Source organism: Gymnoscopelus microlampas, assembly GCF_963454915.1.
Source record: "Gymnoscopelus microlampas genome assembly, chromosome: 13".
Lineage (NCBI taxonomy): Eukaryota > Metazoa > Chordata > Actinopteri > Myctophiformes > Myctophidae > Gymnoscopelus > Gymnoscopelus microlampas.
The window spans coordinates 45,632,834-45,651,813 of NC_139950.1; the positions used below are offsets into that span (position 1 = coordinate 45,632,834).

Consider the following 18,980-nt stretch of genomic DNA (forward strand, 5'->3'; position numbering starts at 1 on the left):
TTGCACCATAAAGCAGGGGTCTTCAATGTTTTCAGTCCAAGGGCCCCTTATAGCTGAGATAGAGATGAAGCAGGGACCCCTCCACTACATATTGTATACAATATGTATTCATAGATTTCATGGGTAGCTTCATAGACTTGTTAGACAGCACTATCATCAGTGTTGTGTGTAAATTAATGTTTGTTTGATGTTTGTTTACACACTATCTTTTTTGTTAACGTTGGATTCATGTCAATGTGTTTTTATCAGACATTTAACCACTTAAACTTGACCTCTGGCTCTGTACTTGGTCTGCTCTTTTTTCCCTCTACACTAAACCTCTTTGTGAGTAGATCTGCTATTTTTGTCAAATGTTTCCACCAGAATAGGGATGTTAGGGTTCAAGTGGTTAATGTTAAAAAAGAAAGTTCCTATCGCATTGATTTGGCGGCCCCCTTGTAGTAACTCTGAGGACCCCCTGTTGAAGACCCCCTGCCGTAAACCATAAATCATGTACTCTCACTTTTGTTACACTGTGTACTTTAGTTACTACACAACAAGTGTTTTTGAATTCCCTCTCAGTGAGTTGCATTGTGTGCATGTCTGTTGTGCAACACAGAAAAACAAAAGGTGCCAGCTGTAACCAAAACTGTTTTTTGAGAACCTTTCTGACCATGGTTCTTTACAGAACCCCTAACCACTTAACCCATTCAATCCGGGAACGCATCTGTGTCATTTTAAGATTTCTTTGGCTATTCAAAAATAGCAGATATACAAGCTCATAGCGCGGCACCGAGTGCCGCGCTATGAGCTTGTAGATCTGCTATTTTTTGAAAAATAGTGAAAATGTTTGCAAATGTGTGGGGGAAAAAACGGTTTGCAACTCAGTTCTGTATCATTAAGACTAGAGGGTTTAGGTAAGTGGTTAAGAACAATTATATGGGTGGAGTGCTTGGTTGGAGCGGTGGTAAAGTAGCTGCCCAAGGTTGTGGATTCGAATCCAAGTATGCGGCTTTGAGGAGTCTATACGAACACAATTGGACCGTGTTCGATGGAGGGAAGCCAGGCGGGGAGGGTGATATTCGTCACTACACATACTCAGGGGGGCCGGGGGGGAGGGGGGGGGGGGGGGGGGGCACCTGTCAGCGGGGAGTGTTGGGCGGGAGGAGTTGGACGAAGGTGCTATATCCTCCCGGTGGGGGCTCCTCACCTCACTGGCGGGTGAGCCAGCAGGATTCAACAGCATTGGTAATACACAGACATGTGTGTGGGGAGGAATGAATTGGCATAACTGACTATTGGTAAAAAGCAAAACAAAGAAAAATAACAATTATATCATCTATGTCGTGTGGAAACCTCATACTGTATGTCCAAAACTTTTATTATTGTCTCCGCCAGGAGACTATTGTTTTCGTTCTCGTCCTTCCGTGTGTCCACCAAGCTAACATTGGTCAAGCTTCACGTGACACGTGACAATATGTTGAAAGGGTGTGCTTTGATTGGCTAGCGAGAGAGACATGATGAAATAGAGACCTATAAACATGTGTGTCACTTCCAAAGACTATTTATGTCTTTGGAAGTGAGGTAGGACACACCTATCCATCAGCCAAGCTAACATTGGTCAAGTGACACGTGACAATATGTAATATTGACAAGATTAATGGAGAGTATCTTTTCCTCTCCGTCCGTCTCTATGGGTCCGTCTGAGAACACCCAACATTTCTAGAAAACTATGGTTAAAGATAGGGTGATTGATTTCCTTTGGTTAAAATAGCACGGGTCCGCTGGCGGAGACCTGTGCTCCGAGGAGCAAGATTTCTTGTTGGGCTTTTATGCCTTTATTGACATGACAGTAGGCTGACAGGAACATGGGGAGAGAGATGGGGAGTGACATGCAGCAAAGGCCATCGGGATCGGGACTCGAACCCGCGACGCGCTTGTCAGGCTTCATTGAGCCTGAGAGCCGTCAGGTGCCGCCTGGACCCGCTATGCCAGCGGTCCAGGCCCAAAACTGTTACTTTTCAGGATTTTCAAATCCAAAAAGTAGCAGATGTACAAGCTCAAAACGTGTCGAGCCACGTTTTGAGCTTGCGGAACTTCTAGTGTTGATGCTTTTGTGTGACACACTGTAGTGTGGTCAAGTAGGGCATTCATTTATGAAAAAACACTAACGGTGTGTGTGTGTGTGTGTGTGTGTGTGTGTGCGCGTGGTGCCCCGCAGTATCAGGACAACAACATGCAGGGCGTGGTGTACGAGCTGAACAGCTACATGGAGCAGAGGCTGGACATGGGAGGAGACAACAAGCTGCTGCTGTACGAGTTGTGCAACATCATCAAAACAGGTAGATATTACAGACCACCAGGGCCCTGGTGACTGACTGACCGCTGTATCTGTTGGCCTCATGCTGCTATGACCGCCAGTCTAACATTATCACTCTGACAGTCATCATCATGACCCTGCATGTGGCCAGAAAGACGTCCTCTCTGTTAGGGCTGTCAAACGAATATTCGATATTTGAATATTTTTCGAATAGTGGGGAAATATGAATATTCGAATATGAAAATTAATATTTAAAACAAAAAAAAAATCACACCCAGTGTGAAGTGGGCGGTGTGTGGTCATCACAACATGACTCACTTAAAAAAAAGGATAAATTACTTTTTTTAAAGTCCATACTGCTATTCATAGGGTCGCACATGTGTCATGTGTTTCGCTAGCCAATCACAGTCCTGAATTTGCAAAGTCAGCCAATCACATTACAGTTAGTGGTGATGACACTAGCTGTAATGTGATTGGCTGACTTTGCAAAAGTATCGATTTGCATTAACAATGGAAGGGTTAGGGGTATACAATGCGTTGTAGACTATTGGCCAATCACGGTGCAGGATTGGTCAGTGTCCAAAACTCACTTATAGGGGACGGCTACACCGCCCCAATAACGTTTTTTTATTTATTTTTATGTTTATTTGACAGGGACAATACAAACTAGAAAATGTGCTCCTCGGAGCACAGGTCTCCGCCAGTACTGTTCCTGATTAATCCTGTCTTACCTCACTTCAAAAGACATAAATGGTCTTTTGAAGTGACACACCTATTTATAGGTCTCTATTTCATCATGCGTCTCGCTAGCCAATCAAAGCACACCCTTTCAACATATTGTCACGTGTCACGTGAAGCTTGACCAATGTTAGCTTGGTGGACACACGGAAGGACGAGAACGAAAACATAGTCTCCTGGCGGAGACAAAAACAATGTATGATTATGAAAACAAACAAAAGATAAGTTTTATCGGATCCGAGCACTCGATACATTGTTTTTTGTACTGTTTGTCAAAAAAAATAATATTATTATTTTTTTTTTAAATATATATTTTATAATAATAATAATACTAATAATAATATTCGAATATATTCGAATATCTGCACATTTTTAAGACCAATATTCGAATATAATTTCTGAGGAAAGTTGACAGCCCTACTCTCTGTCGGGTGAAAAAAAAAACCTTTGCTTTTCAGGATTCAAATTCAAAAGTAGCAGATCTACAAGCTCGAAACGCGTCGCTTCGTGCCGCGTTTCGAGCTTGTAGATCGGCTACTTTTTGATTATTATTTTTTTACGCTGCTGTGTGATCAAGAAGGGCGTTGATTTATGAAAAAACACACAACGAGTTTAAAAATGGAGATCAGAGGTTTCTGCCCCGACAGCAACAAAATCTGTCAGTTATGGCAAAGTTAGCTAAAAAAAAACACATTGTCTCTATTCACTCAGAGGATGAGTGTCTGTCTGTCTGTCTGTCTGTCTGTCTGTCTGTCTGTCTGTCTGTCTGTCTGTCTGTCTGTCTGTCTGTCTGTCTGTCTGTCCCCCCTCCTCTCTCCTCCCTTTCACTTGCCCTCTCTATCCCCCATTCTCTCTCTCTCTCTCTCTCTCTCTCTCTCTCTCACTCACTCACTCACTCACTCACTCACTCACTCACTCACTCACTCACTCACTCACTCACTCACTCACTCACTCACTCACTCACTCACTCACTCACTCACTCACTCTCACTCTCTCACTCTCACTCTCACTCTCTTTGTCTCTCTGTCTCTCTTCCTCTCTATCCCCCATTCTTTCTCTCTCTCTCTCTCTCTCTCTCTCTCACACTCTCTCTCTCTCTCTCTCTCTCTCTCTCTCTCTCTCTCACACTCTCTCACTCTCTCACTCTCTCTCTCTTTGTCTCTCTGTCTCTCTTCCTCTCTATCCCCCATTCTTTCTCTCTCTCTCTCTCTCTCGCCCTCCCTCCTCTCTCTCCACTATACACCATCATGGCCCATATATGAGAATCAAATTATAGAGAAGCAGGACCGGGGGGGACGGGAGGGGGTGTGTGTGTGTGTGGGGGGGGGGGGGGGGGGGTTAGCTGGCCCTGGGTCATCACACTGTTGTTATTGGACTGTTTGTCTGGTTGCCATATTGTCTCCATCTCAAGTATTCCTGTTGTTTGACCCTCTTTTACTCACTGTGTTTCGCATCACATTTACACGGGACCAGATAAATTACACTCACATGACGGCTGTTGTCAATTGTTACTGGACTTTTCTTTGCTGTTTCTCCACACACACACACACACACACACACACACACACACACACACACACACACACACACACACACACACACACACACACACACACACACACACACACACACAGGCGCGCGTACAGTGGTGTAAAGTAACAAAGCACATTTACTCAAGTACTGAACTCGAGTGCTAATACTTTTGCACTTTTACTCAAGTACATTTTTAATACCGGACTTTTACTTTTAACGGAGTACTTGTACATTGCATTATTGATACTTTTACTTAAGTAAAACATTTGAGTACTTTTTCCACCACTGCGCGCGTACACGTTTACAACCCTTGCTTTTCTCAATCTCCCCAGCGACAAAAGCTGATGGATTTGCACTTTACTTCTTGGGAGAATGCAACAATGTAAGTGTCACCAGCAGAAACACATCATTTATTATCCATTGCTGTGGTTATAATATTACATACTTCACATTTCTCTCTCTCTCTCTCTCCTCTCTCTCTCTCTCTCTCTCTCTCTGTCTCTGTCTCTCTTTCTCCATCTTGTCTTGTCTGCCTGTCTCTTCCTTCTCTCCGTAGAGTTTATGTTTGTACACTCCCACAGGGGCCAAGGACGGCCCTCCACGCCTCATCCCGTTGGGCCCCAACGCGTCCGGGACCACCGTCGCCGCCCACGTTGCCAAGAGTCGAAAGACGACGCTAGTAGAGGACATCATGAGTGTAAGACCTCAATGACCCCCCTAAACCCATTCAATCCAGGGACACATCTGTCATTTTTAGATTTGAGCTAAAAAAGCATTATTTTACACTTTGGCTATTTTTGAGAAATCTTGACAATCTGAGCAAATCTTTGATCACGCTGTGTGTGTCCCCCCTAGCCAAGCTAACATTGGTCAAGCTTCACGTGACACGTGACAATATGTTGTCACCAATGCTTTTGATTGGCTAGCGAGACGCATGACGAAATAAAATCCTATAAATAGGTTTGTCACTTCCAAAAAACATTTCTATATCAGTGGTGCTAACCCTAACCCTAACCCCTATTTATGTTTTTGGAAGTGAGGTAACATTGGTCAAGCTAACGGGATCAAGCTAACATTGGTCAAGTGACACGTGACAATATGTAATATAAATAGGTAATACAGGATTAATCAGGAACAGTACTGGCGGAGACCTGTGCTCCGAGGAGCACATTTTCTAGTTATATATGTTTTTAAAGCCAACGACTCCAATCTTTGCTTCTGGGGGTCCCTGGAACAAAATATTTTGAGATGGGGGGTCGGCGGCCAAATGCATATGATTTTGGGGGTCCTTGACATGAAAAGGTTTGAGCACCACTAGGTTTTTCAGAATACTGTTGGGATTTAGAAGACATTTGTAGAATCGGCCTCAGGTCTTGGAGAAGACCTGGAGAAGCATCTGTGTAATTTTTAGATTTGAGCTAAAAAGCATTTTTTACACATTGGCTATTCAAAAATAGCAGATCTACAAGCTCATAGCGCGGCACCGAGTGCCTGTCCCTGGAACAAAATATTTTGAGATGGGGGTCCACGGCCAAATACATATAATTGTGGGGGTCCTTGACATGAAAAAGATTGAGCACCACTGATATAGAAACATGTTTTTTAGAAAACTGTTGGGATTCAGGAGACATGTAGAATCGGCCTCAGGTCTCAATGGGTATAAACGGGTCCCTTTTGGTTCTACACGGTTAAAGGGTCCATTTGGTTCCTCACTATCAATCATTTAAGCCTGGAAGGACCCCCTCAAGGACCCCTGGGATTTCCCCAGATCCCACATGAACATAATCTGAGGCTTATGTTGTACTATGAGGCTTATATATTGTTTTATAGAAATGTATATCTTCATGGCGTGGCACCTAAGGGGGTGTGCGTGCGTGTGTGTGTGTGTGTGTGTGTGTGTGTGTGTGTGTGTGTGTGTGTGTGTGTGTGTGTGTGTGTGTGTGTGTGTGTGTGTGTGTGTGTGTGTGTGTGTGTGTGTGTGTGTGTGTGTGTGTGTGTGTGTGTGTGTGTGTGTGTGTGTGTGTGTGTGTGTGTGTGTGTGTGTGTGTGGTGCCCAGCAGCGACAACACGCAGGGCGTGTCCGCACGTCCTTGAAATTAAAAAGGGTTCAGAATCATTAATCTAGCAGCATTAATGTAGGAAGTGAGTGGTGCAGCTGTGCCTCGCTCTGAAAGGTTGTGCTGGCCATGTGTTCTATGTGCCTCGGTATGATGTCACCCCTATGATGTCACAGTGTCATCATCATCATGACGTGCGTGTTAACTCTACCAGTGATTCCAAACCTGTGACTTGTAGGCCACGAGGATATTGCAAGTGGGTCCCAAATAATTGGCAAACACTAAGATTTTAATCATAATAACATCCATATTTGAAACATAATGTTAAAAATCACACCCTGTGTGATGTGTTTATAGCCATGTGTCACGTGAAGCTTGACCAATCACTTTGTTGACGCACCTGACCAATCAGAACGTTGACGCACACGGACAAAGTCAGGTATAGAGCGGCTAGCGCCGCTAAAAATAAATGACAATGGTAATTATTTGTTTTAAAACCTTGAAACGGTTGTTTTCATTGCGATTCTGATCAATAGTATCTGAAAGTATAATATGTTAGTTCCATTGATCCAAGCCGGATCCAAGCCGGAATAAAACGACATTTTCTGCTCTGAAAATGCACACGGCCCACCCATCTGTCCGCTTAACGGCTGCCGTGTTAAGTGGCTATTGTGAAGTAGGCCTAAATCTGGGAACCCATCGTCGAAAAAACAGCACCCTCTGCTCCCGACAGATGCAGAAGCGCAGCTCGGAATCTGTTCTTGAGATATTAAGTGGGCCCTGATCCAGAAAAGGTTGGGGAAGCACTGCTCTATACCCTGCAACAATCCTGGATGAAAAACAATACCCCTATTGTTTTAAAAATATCATCTAATATACTGTAGATTACCATCTTAGAAATAACTCTTCATAGTGTCTATACGCTGCATGTAAGACAATACCCACACTGTTACTTCAGAGAGGTTTGGAACAATTCAAGCTTTGTTCTCTTTTTATCTATCAAAATGTAATATGTGTTTTGTTTTACCATAATGTCCTTTTTAGTTGTGCTTGACATTTGGATTACACACTAGGACAACACTGCAGTGGCCAGTATCATATTTTATATGATTTAATTGTTTGGATTTGGATTTTTCACGTCCAAAATTGGTCAGAAATATAAATATCAATATATTGGTCCATGTCAAGTATTCCATAAAGGAAAGGAAAAATAGCAGATCTACAAGCTCATAGCGCGGCACCGAGTGCCGCGCTATGAGCTTGTAGATCTGCTATTTTTTTTTAAATCATGAAAACTTTGCAAATCTTTGAATATATATATTTTAAAGCGAAAGGAAAAATAGCAGATATACAAGCTCATAGCGCGGCACCGAGTGCCGCGCTATGAGCTTGTAGATCTGCTATTTTTGAAAAAACGTGAACATTTGTGCAAATCTTTGAATATATTTTTTTAAAGCGAACATTTGTTACTCAAATCTTTGCTTCTGGGGGGTCCCTGGAACTAAATAGTTTGAGATGGGGGTGCGCGGCCAAATACGTATCATTTTGGGGGTCCTTGACATGAAAAAGTTTGAGAACCAGTGCCCTAAAGTCTTATCCCCCCCCTGACCTGACCTCCTGACCTGTGTGTTGCAGGACGAGCGCTTCCCCGACGGCACAGGGCAGGACTCAGGGATCCAGCACGTCCACTCTGTCCTGTGCCTCCCCATCCTCACTGCCATCGGGGACCTCATCGCCGTGCTGGAGCTGCACCGCTACTGGGGCAAGGAGCCCTTCAACCTCAGCCACCAGGAGGTCAGTCTGACCGCACGCATAGACACACACACACACACACACACACACACACACACACACACACACACACACACACACACACACACACACACACACACACACACACACACACACAAACACACACACAGGGACGTGCACAGATAGACTCTTGGGGGTTCTAGAGCGTCTGACCTTTGCCCTCTTGACCAGAAGTGCCCTTTTTTTTCCAGTTTACAGCAGGGGTCTTCAACAGGGGATCCGGGACCCCTAGGGGGTCCTCAGAGTTACTACAGGGGGTCCGCCAAATCTTTATGTGATATGATTTTCCTTTTTACCATAACCACTCGAAACCTAGCATCCCTTTTCTGAGGAGGACTTTAGCCAAAAATAGCAGACCTACAAGCCCACATCGCCTCGCGTTGTGGGCTTGTAGATCGGCTATAAGAGGTATAGGTGTAGAGGGAAAAAAGAGCAGACCAAGTAAACAAAAAAAAGTATAATTTACATGAGCACCTGCCCCTCAAAATGTCTGTGCACGCCACTACACACACACACACACACACACACACACACACACACACACACACACACACACAGAGACACACACACACACACACACACACACACACACACACACACACACACACACACACACACAGACACACAGACAGACAGACAGACAGACAGACAGACAGACAGACAGACAGACAGACAGACAGACACACACACACACACAACCTTGATAAGGATGTGAAATGGTGCAGCTCATTAAACAAATTCAAAAGATAACTTTTGATAATAGATGATTATAAAACACTCTTTTCTTTCTTCTTCAGGTTGCAACAGCTAATTTAGCATGGGCATCAGTTGCCCTTCATCAAGTGCAGGTGAGTACTGTAGCCAGAGGTTGTTTTCCGGAAACTAATCAAGGCATGCATCTCAAACATTGGTTCTCAAACTAGGGTCCTTGGGGTGGGGGAGCTTGTACAAATCTTTTTTTACACAAATCTGCTCTTCTGGGGTGTCCCTGGCACAAAACCTTTTCAGATTGGGGTCCGCGGCCAACTGCATATACATTTGGGGGTCCTTGACATGACAACAGAAAATCTAAAACACTCTTTCTCAACACGACATCAGTGACACAAAAATCGGCAGATAATAATCAAACTGGCTCATTGAAATTAAAAAAAAGTTAGAAAACCACTAATCTAAAACAACCCCACAGAAATCAACGGCTGCAGGTCATGGCAGAAATAATTAAACCAGCGAGGGCATCTTGTTCTTTTTTGGCTCAGATCGAGGCCTTAAAACTACAGTTACCTGTCCCACTTTATTATGCTCTTGAGTGACTTTTTTTGTATTCTGGTTGTGTGTGCTGGTGTTTTTGATGGAGGGGGAGAGGGGGGGGGTGAACTCCACTGTGTAGTGTGTACAAGAAGTGGGTTGTTGTCAGTGAGCGGGTGCCCAGTCTAATCAACCTCGCCATAGATTCTTCTAACACACGGCTCCCTGGAGAGGGTCATTATGACGTACATGGCCGCTGGCGCAACACCTCAGAGAAAGCAGTGTCCCCGGTGCAGTGGCGTAGCGGGCCCGGGCCACAATGGGCCTCTATATACCTCTGCTAACAGCGCCATGGCATTCAGCACTATGGGGGCTTAACCGCCTCTAATGGAACGTAATGAGATTTAATGAAAATTTCTGCTGGCACAGGGATACAATCGTCTACGCCAGACGCAAAACAACAACATACGAAATTATTTCAAATTACAGTAATTTTACAGCAGTCACAAGACCCACCACAACCACTAGGTTCTCAAGCTTTTTCTCCTTTCAAGGACCTCCAGTTTGAAACGCATGAAGCCACGGGACCCTCTATTCTATTTGATACCTCAGTTTGACCCCGATCTACGCTTTAAATTTAAAGGAGTAGTTCACCCAATAAATGACTTATTTTCTACTACCGAATACATTAGGGTCTTTATTATTGGCTCGAATTATTGGCTCTATGCGACAAAAAAAAAAAAATCTCCATGAATTCAAGGCTTCATGGGGTGTGTAATTGATAGGAAATGTTTGGCTTGAAATACTCCTTAAAGGGTGTTTATTTAATTTTGAGAGTTGTAGACCTTCAAGGGTCCATTTTGGACCCCTAGTGGTCCCTGGACCTGACCTCGAGAAACGGTGGCTTAACCACTTGAATCGTACAATAGAAAAAATAGCAAAAAATATACAATTTCACAACGTGTTACGACGTGTTGTGAGCTTGTAGATCTGCATTTGTTTTGCTATTTTACTGTACAATCTGCTCAGTTCAAAGCCTGTTGGATGCATGACTTTGAGGACATAAAGCACATGATGACAATATTTCGTTTTTTTGGGCCTAAAATTATGTTAATTGTTCGGGCTCCACCAGTGACACCAGTGTGCAACAAAGCATAAATTGGAGCCAGTGGTTCTCAAACTTTTTCATGTCAAGGATCCCAAATTAATATGTATTTAAATGGTCGTGGACCCTCATCTGAAATGATTTTGTGCCAGAGACCCCCATACAAGAATCGTTCCAAATCTTACAAAATCTACCAGCTCAAAACGCATCGCATCACGACACATTGTGAGCTTGTAGATTGGCTATTATTATCATATAGCCGATGTACTGTATAAAGGGGTTTAAGTGGTAAACTGATGCTATATATTAATAACTAATTTAGCTGGGGGACCCCCTGGAACCCCCTCAAGGACCCCGTGGGGGGTCCCCCGGACCCGTTGGCTTAAGGAGTGTAAATCATCCATCCATGTAATACTAGAGGCATGTGGTATATGTTTCTATAGTAAGTGTTCTTTATCTACAGCTGGGCTTCCAAACCTTTTTCAGCTCAGGACCCAAAAGAGACCTTTGGTGTCTTCCTAGGACCCCAAATGAATGTGAAAATGAAGGACTTAAGCCCTATTTCAAAGAGAAAATAGCCGATCTACGAGCTCACAACGCGATGTGCTGTGAGCTTGGAGATCAGATTTTTCTGAAACTTTCTTTTCTTGTTTTTAGTTTTGAAAAATTCTGCAAATCTTTTGAAAAATGATTGTGAAAAGAAATTCAGAAATGTTGTCTTTTTTGATTTTCTGGAAATGTTTTGAGAAATTAGTATAAAACTTTTTTGGAGTAATATAACTGTAGGGAAAAAAAGGGATATTTATTCGTGAGTGACCCATTTAAAACGGGTCCGCGACCCAAAATGGTCCTGTTCGAGAAGCAGTGATCTCCGGTAATGCCATTAAGTGTCATGCCCTACTTTGTGTGTGTTCTAGGTATGCAGGGGCCTCGCCAAACAGACTGAGCTCAATGACTTCCTACTAGATGTGTCAAAGTAAGGACGAATAATGTTGTTATCCTCATTTAAGGACTAATTTAGGAGCTCATTTAAGGTCGGCTGCAAGCCAGTATCACTGACTCTTTTTTTTTTTCTTTTCGAGGCCGGTCGTAAAACTAGTCTCAGCAGAATCTGCAGCTTAATCTTTGTTTCTGTTCATTTCAGTGAACTTCATCAGATTGTTTTTCTCTCAAAATGTCATCTCTTTCTTTTCTCCACAGAACTTACTTTGACAACATTGTGGCAATAGATTCTCTACTTGAACATATAATGGTGAGTGTGATTACAGCACTTCTGTGGTCCATCATGTCATCTATAACGGTTACTTCTCAAATGTTTTCGTGTCAAGGACCCCCAAATGTATACTTGGCTGCTGGACTACCCATCTGAAAACGTTTTGTGCCAGGGACCGACAGAAGAGAAGATTTGTTTAAAAAAAAAAAAAAATCAATAAAAAAATAGCAGATGTACAAACTGACTTTATGTTTTTAACTAGGTATCACTTTGAGTGCAATACAAATAAAACATAAACGTTTTATTTTATTAGTTAATAAAGCATCAAAATTACTTTAAAACTATATACTGTACATCGGGTATTTGAAAATAGCCAAACCACAAGCTTGTAGATTTTCAAAACGAAATATATTTAAAAGAAATTTAAATTTTGAATATTACAACACATCTTGCATGGGGGCCCCCTAGCACAAAATGTCTTCAGCTGGGGTTCTGCAGCCAAATACATAATAGTAAGGCATTACTTTACGAACAAACACAAAAAGTTTGAATAATGTGGAGATAAGAGAAGTTTGAGAACCGCTGGCCTAGGTTATTACGTTACAGTAGTGTATAAATCAGGCTTAATGCTGCTCTGCGTGGGGGAGTATGCGTTGTGGGAGAATGCGTTGGGACATAATTTATGTTCAGCAGTTAGCGCTGCAGAGTAGATAAACACAGGCCCAGGTGGTTCTTCTTGGGCTAACGTTACTGTGTGTGACTCTGCAGTCTTCTCTGTGACACAGAACGCATCCGTGTCACTTTTTGATTTGAGCTAAAAAAAAAAGCATTATTTTACACTTTGGCTATTCAAAAATAGCAGATTATACAAGCTCATCGCGTGAGTATTTCCAATTTCCAATACTTTTACTTCTACTCCACTACATCTCAGAGGCAAATATTGTACTTTTACTCCACTACAATTATTTGAAAACTTTAGTTACTAGTTACTTTGTAGATTTGGATTATTATTACAAAACATACATTAACCACTTCAGCCCTATATACATTTCGGCCATTTGAAAATAGCCGATCTACAAGCTCACAATGCGTCGCGATGCGACGCATTGTGAGCTTGTAGACCGGCTATTTTCAAAAGATTTTTATACATTTGAAAACTTGTGAAATGAGACTTTCTGCATAATGAATACTTTCTACTTTTGGTACTTTAAGTACATTTTGCTACCAGTACTTTTGTTTTTTTACTCAAGTAAATTTTGAATTCTGGACTTTTACTTGTAACAGAGTATTTCTATACTGCAGTATTGATATGTTTACTTAAGTAAAAAAAAAAAAGTGCTTTTTCCACCACTGTACTTTTCAAGAAAAAAAAAAGGAAAAAAGTTGAAATAATTCACGAATAAATAAATACAAAAGGATGCATCACTAGCTAGACCCTACAGGAAAACGCGGGCAAAAATCCTAGATTATGCGGTCTAAAACTCTTGATTATGCGGGCTAAAATCCTTGATTTTGCGATGAAATATGTGTTTTTTTTGCAATTTGATGCGGTGAAATTGCGGGAAGTTGCGAAATATGCGGCAATATGCGATATATGCGGCAATATGCGATATATGCGATATGCGAAAAGTTGCGAAATATGCGATGCGAAGTGCATATATGCGATGCGATGCGCATATTATGCGATGCGATGCGCATATTATGCGATGCGCATATTATGCGATGCGATGTGCATATTATGCGATGCGATGCGGGCTTTTTGAAAAAACGTTAACCCTGCATAATTACGCGCCATTTTGCTGATTATGCGGTAAATTCTGCGATCGCATAATCACATTTTTCCGGAGGGTCTAACTAGCGTTCCAATCTGGGAACCCATGGCTCCTCCCCTTTTTGAGTCCACTTAATCCCGGGTGCTTCTGTGTTTATTCCCACTAACAACAACAACGCTACATGTTTAGGGCAGTGGTGCTGACAGATTCGGCTTTTAGCAGAAATCTGTCTTGAGAGATTATACTAGCGTTTCTAGACGACAACAATGCAGCTTTGTAAAGCCAGGCCAATCTCACAAGTTGCTCATTTGGCGCCGTTGCCTCTGGCTCACAAGACTTCTATAAACAGATGGGAATCAACATGTGCAGGTCTCTCCCCCCTCCCCCCCCCCCCCCCCCCCACCCTTGTGGAGCTGCGGATCCTTTGAAGTCTTAACCCATTAAGACCTGGATCTGTGTCATTTTTAGATTTGAGCTAAAAAGCATTATTTTACACTTTGGGCTATTCAAAAATAGCAGATATACAAGCTCATAGCGCGGCACTCGGTGCCGCGCTATGAGCTTGTATATCTGCTATTTTTGAAAAATCGTGAAAATGTGTGCAAATCTTTGAATATATATATTTTTAAAGCGAACCATTTTTAACTCAAATCGTTGCTTCTGGGGGGTCCCTGGAACAAAATATTTTGATGGGGGTCCGCGGCCAAATACATATAATTGTGGTGGGCCTTGACATGAAAAAGATTGAGCACCACTGATATAGAAACATACGTTTTTCAGAATACTGTTGAGATTTAGGAGACGTGTAGAATCCGCTTCAGGTCTCAATGGGTTAATATACATATATCATATCTTTGCTGTCGGGGCAGAAACCCCTTATCTCCGTATTCTAACCTTTTTGTGTTTTTTTCGTAAATCAACGACCTACTTGATCATATTACAGAGTCACACCAAATTTCAAATTTTCCAATTTTTTCCAGGATTCAAATTTTGAATTTGAATCCTGAAAAGTAACCGTTTTTATGAGGGTTTCCACCCGACAGAGAGTATTATATCATATACTGTATATCGTATATCGGATGGAAATCTTGTATGTCAGGGGTCTTCAACAGGGGGTCCGGGACCCCTAGGGGGTCGTCCTCAGAGTTACGACAGGGGGTACGCCAAATCTTTTTGTGATATGATTTTTTTCTTTTTTACATTAACACATTGACTGCCATCGGCTAATCTCAGAACGTCCATCGTAGTGCCAAGCAATTTCTTACCTTTTTTGTTTTTTTGATTCCGTCATAGGCCCCGCTAAATCCGTTTAAAATCCGCGTTCATTTGGTTCGACACAAACACGGGACCCGACCGAACAAAACGCTGAAAACCGTGCGGCGATCCGACACTGCATTCTGGAGAACGAGAGGAAAACGCTAAAATGGTGGATGCGGTGAGAAAAACAACAAGCCAGAGATAATGGCGTCCAAAGTTGACCGCTAGACAGGAAACGGAGGCGGGAGAAAAACCGGAAACAGTATTATTTCGTTTCCGGTCCGCCCACTTTGAGACCGGAAGTGCAAAAAAAATCCGGAATCTGCACCTGCACGATTTAACATGGGAAAACTACGGGACTACGGGCTACGGGAACGGCAGTTAACGGTTGGATTTAACGGCCCGTAGGACTACGGGCCTGGCAGTGGATGTGTTAACCACTTGAACCCTAGCATCCCTTTTCTGAGGAGAACTTTAGCCAAAAATATCAGATCTACAAGCTCACAGTCCCCCGTGCTGCGAGGCGTTGTGAGCTTGTAGATCGGCTATGTTTGGCAAAGAGTTATAGGTGTGTAGAGGTGAAAAAAGAGCAGAAAAACTTGATCTGAATTTTATACAATATAGAGGGGGTCCCTGCTTCATCTCTCTCTCAGCTAGGGGGTCCTTGGCCTGAAAACGTTGAAGACCCCTGTTGTATGTCCAAAACTGTTACTATTCAGGAAATGGAAAAAATGACCTGTGTTCGAAATGGATCTAGTGTAGTTATTGTTTAGTAAGAAGCTCTCCAGGGGTTAAATAAATGTATTATTATTGTAATTTATTATAACCCACAGACACACGTAAACATTTTCAACCTGGCGTCCCTATTTTGGACATTATAGGGCGAATTCTTAACAAAATTGTAAAATACTATTGTGTACCTATACAAATAGCATGTAGCACCAGGTATGTGCACGATGCTTAGAACAATAGCATCATATGGTCTCTGTCGGGTGGAAGGTGCCGATTTGCCTGGTGTGAAAAGATGCCAATTCACACCTGGCACCATTTCACACTTGGCAAATCCGCGTCTTTGTCCGTGACAATGCTTGGACAATCCACTGATATTCCACTGAGGTTCCAACGGCAGGCTCTCTGAAACTGGAACGTCACATCTGTATGTATATCAAATCATCCCTATGGTTTTGTGTGTGTTACAGATATATGCAAAAAACCTGGTGAACGCAGACAGATGTGCGCTCTTCCAGGTCGATCACAATAACCAAGAACTCTACTCTGACCTGTTTGACATCGGGGAGGAGCACGAAGGCAAGCCTGTGTTTAGGAAAACCAAAGAAATTAGGTGCGTGACATTTATCTCCCATCGTCTGCAGTGTGTCGATGCCGTCTGTTTTCTTTATTTCATTTAGGGCTGCAACGGTTGATTAGTTTTCTTGACGATTATTCTATCAATTACTTTTTGGATTAAAGCTGCATTATGTAACTTTCCTCTTCTACCCCGGATTTGAACCCGGTTTCTTGCACAAGTGCTGAAATCTTTACCATTGAGCTAATAGACCCTGCTTGCTCAAAACTCATGTCAGATCCTGTTTCTAGGTGAGACATGATCTTTGACACGATCTAAATGTCTGAATAGAAGAGCAGGGACACAAAATACAACCACCCCAATTGTATAAGCTATATTGTATTAACATACTCTACCATACAGATTGGACAAAATTATTAAAGTTACATACTGTGGTGCCGCTTTAATTGAATAGTCGAAGCGTGTGTTTTTTGTGTGATGTTTATTTTTTTGTGTCAATGAACAGATGTCAGATTTTCTATAATCAACTAAATTGATTATCATGATTAACCATTTAAGCCCTATTTTATGCTTTGTCGCGCAATAGCGTTGCACAGAAATAGTGAAAATAGTAGATCTACAAGTTCACAACACGTCATGATGCGAGGCCTTGTGAGCTTGGAGATCTGTTGTTTTTTACTAATTGTTTTTTTTTTTCACTTTGACTTTTTTTCACTTTGGCACTTTACATTTTCTCCCCAAAACCAATTATGTTTATATAAATCAATTATCGTTTTTTTGTATTAGTAATCGATTAACTATTGGAGCCCTAGACTGTGTGAGAACTGATAATAAGCCTCTCCTCCCATAGGTTTTCTATAGACAAGGGAATAGCTGGACAGGTGGCCAGGACAGGGGAAGTCCTAAATATCCCAGATGCCTATGCAGATCCTCGGTTCAACCGGTAAGAATCACACACATGACTACAGGTGTCAATCAAGCTCTAAACAGTTCAAAATAATTCAAAAATATCCAAAATAGAAAAATATTTCAAAAATAGCAGATGTACAAGTTCGCAGCTTGTAGACCTGCTATTTTAGAATAGCTAAAGTGTAAATGGATAAAGTGGTTAAAATTATTGTGATGCTATGTTAAAGGTAGGGTAGGTGATATTTTTTGGTTAAAACAAAAAGTATTTTGTTAAGCACTATATTCTGATAGTAATCATTGCTATAGAGTGTTTGTTCAGTAACAGGAGTCTCCCTGTCTCTCCAGCTCTTTAATAAACAGAAAATACATTTTCCGGTAGGTGTCAAAATCTCAGCCAATCAGGAGAAAGTACCCATTTTTAAGCTTCATTTTTATAGTGTTCCAGTTCCATTTTTTTCTGCTCATTTCTTAGTGTCATCACTTCCAATTTCACTTGTTTAATCTATATCCTGATTGAGTTCTCTATCCTGATTGGATAAAATTGAAAATGAAACTGAAATTGAAACGAAAAGGCATTTTATGTTTAATAAAGAGCTGGAGAGACAGAGAGACTCCTGTTACTGAACAAACACTCTATAGCAATGAGTACTATCAGAATATAGAGCCATTTAACACTTATTTTAACCAAAGCAAATGACTTACCCTACCTTTAACTACTTTTGCTGGAATTTTGAGTTTTAATTTAGTTTAGTGTTAGTTTTAGTTTTCAGGTATTATCAGGAAAAGCCTTGAAGAAAATGTCGGATGAAAGATGCATGACATCAGATATGATTTACAAAATGTGCTATTGTTCAAATTGGGGGAGGGGGGGGGGGGTGGCTAAGATAAAACGAATTGCAGGTGAAACTTTGTCTTCATTAGTTATGCATTGTTTATTGTAGTTTTTATGTCTTTTTTTTATTGTAGTTAAAGAAAAAATATTTCAATTTACAATTATAATTTTTTTTCAACAGTTTATGTCTTTTGTTTTATTTAACTGTAATAACCCTGGTCTGGACAATGCTGTTCAGCTCGCTTTTCCCCTATTTCCTGGCTGTCTTTAGGATATCATTATTACCATTGTAGCCAAGCAGCCATTCATTAGGCACATGTCTAGATTATTTCACTCTAATCCGAATTAACCCTTTGAGAGCTGAAGCCCATTCTACAAATGTCTTCTAAATCCCAACAGTTTTCTGAAAAACCTATGTTTCTATATCAGTGGTTCTCAAACCTTTTCCCCCAAAATGTTGTTAAAAATGTTCGCTTTAAAAGAATATAAATGTATTAATTTGCACACATTTTCTCGATTTTTCAAAAATAGCAGATCTACAAGCTCGTACAAGAGCTTGTATATCTGCTATTTTTGAATAGCCAAAGTGTAAAATAATGTTTTTTTTCGCACAAATCAAAAAGTGACACAGATGCGTCCCAGGTCTTAATGGGTTAAGATGATTATCCAAAGCCGCCGGATGAGTAAAGCGATCCGCACCACCGCTCTGGGATTAGCCTTTAGCTGTAGCAGGACAGCAGCTTGAACGGGTCACAGTGTTACAGAGCCTATTGAATAAATGGTCTCTGTCGGGTGTAAACCTCATATGTCCAGGGGCGTGCACAGATAGACTCTAGGTGGTGCTAGAGCACCTGCCCTTTGCCCTCTTGACCAGAAGTGCCCTTTTGAAATAAAGAGAAAAA

General features: G+C 41.7%; 1 protein-coding gene across 3 annotated transcripts in view; it reads left to right on the forward strand.

The window, feature by feature from the left end:
- Window positions 1-18,980, forward strand: part of pde10a (phosphodiesterase 10A) — a 100,745-nt gene that overhangs the window by 67,271 nt on the left and 14,494 nt on the right. For 2 of the 3 annotated variants that reach the window (XR_014602134.1, XM_084076883.1), the window contains exons 4-12: window positions 2,201-2,321; window positions 4,903-4,952; window positions 5,127-5,267; window positions 8,263-8,421; window positions 9,237-9,287; window positions 11,707-11,765; window positions 11,990-12,041; window positions 16,231-16,373; window positions 17,188-17,280. Coding sequence is in view for 2 of the 3 variants with exons in the window: in XM_084076883.1 (XP_083933009.1) it covers window positions 2,201-2,321; window positions 4,903-4,952; window positions 5,127-5,267; window positions 8,263-8,421; window positions 9,237-9,287; window positions 11,707-11,765; window positions 11,990-12,041; window positions 16,231-16,373; window positions 17,188-17,280 (869 nt within the window). In the remaining variant the exon portion in view is untranslated. The remainder of the gene's footprint in view (window positions 1-2,200; window positions 2,322-4,902; window positions 4,953-5,126; window positions 5,268-8,262; window positions 8,422-9,236; window positions 9,288-11,706; window positions 11,766-11,989; window positions 12,042-16,230; window positions 16,374-17,187; window positions 17,281-18,980) is intronic. The other variant, XM_084076884.1, reaches the window with a different exon arrangement.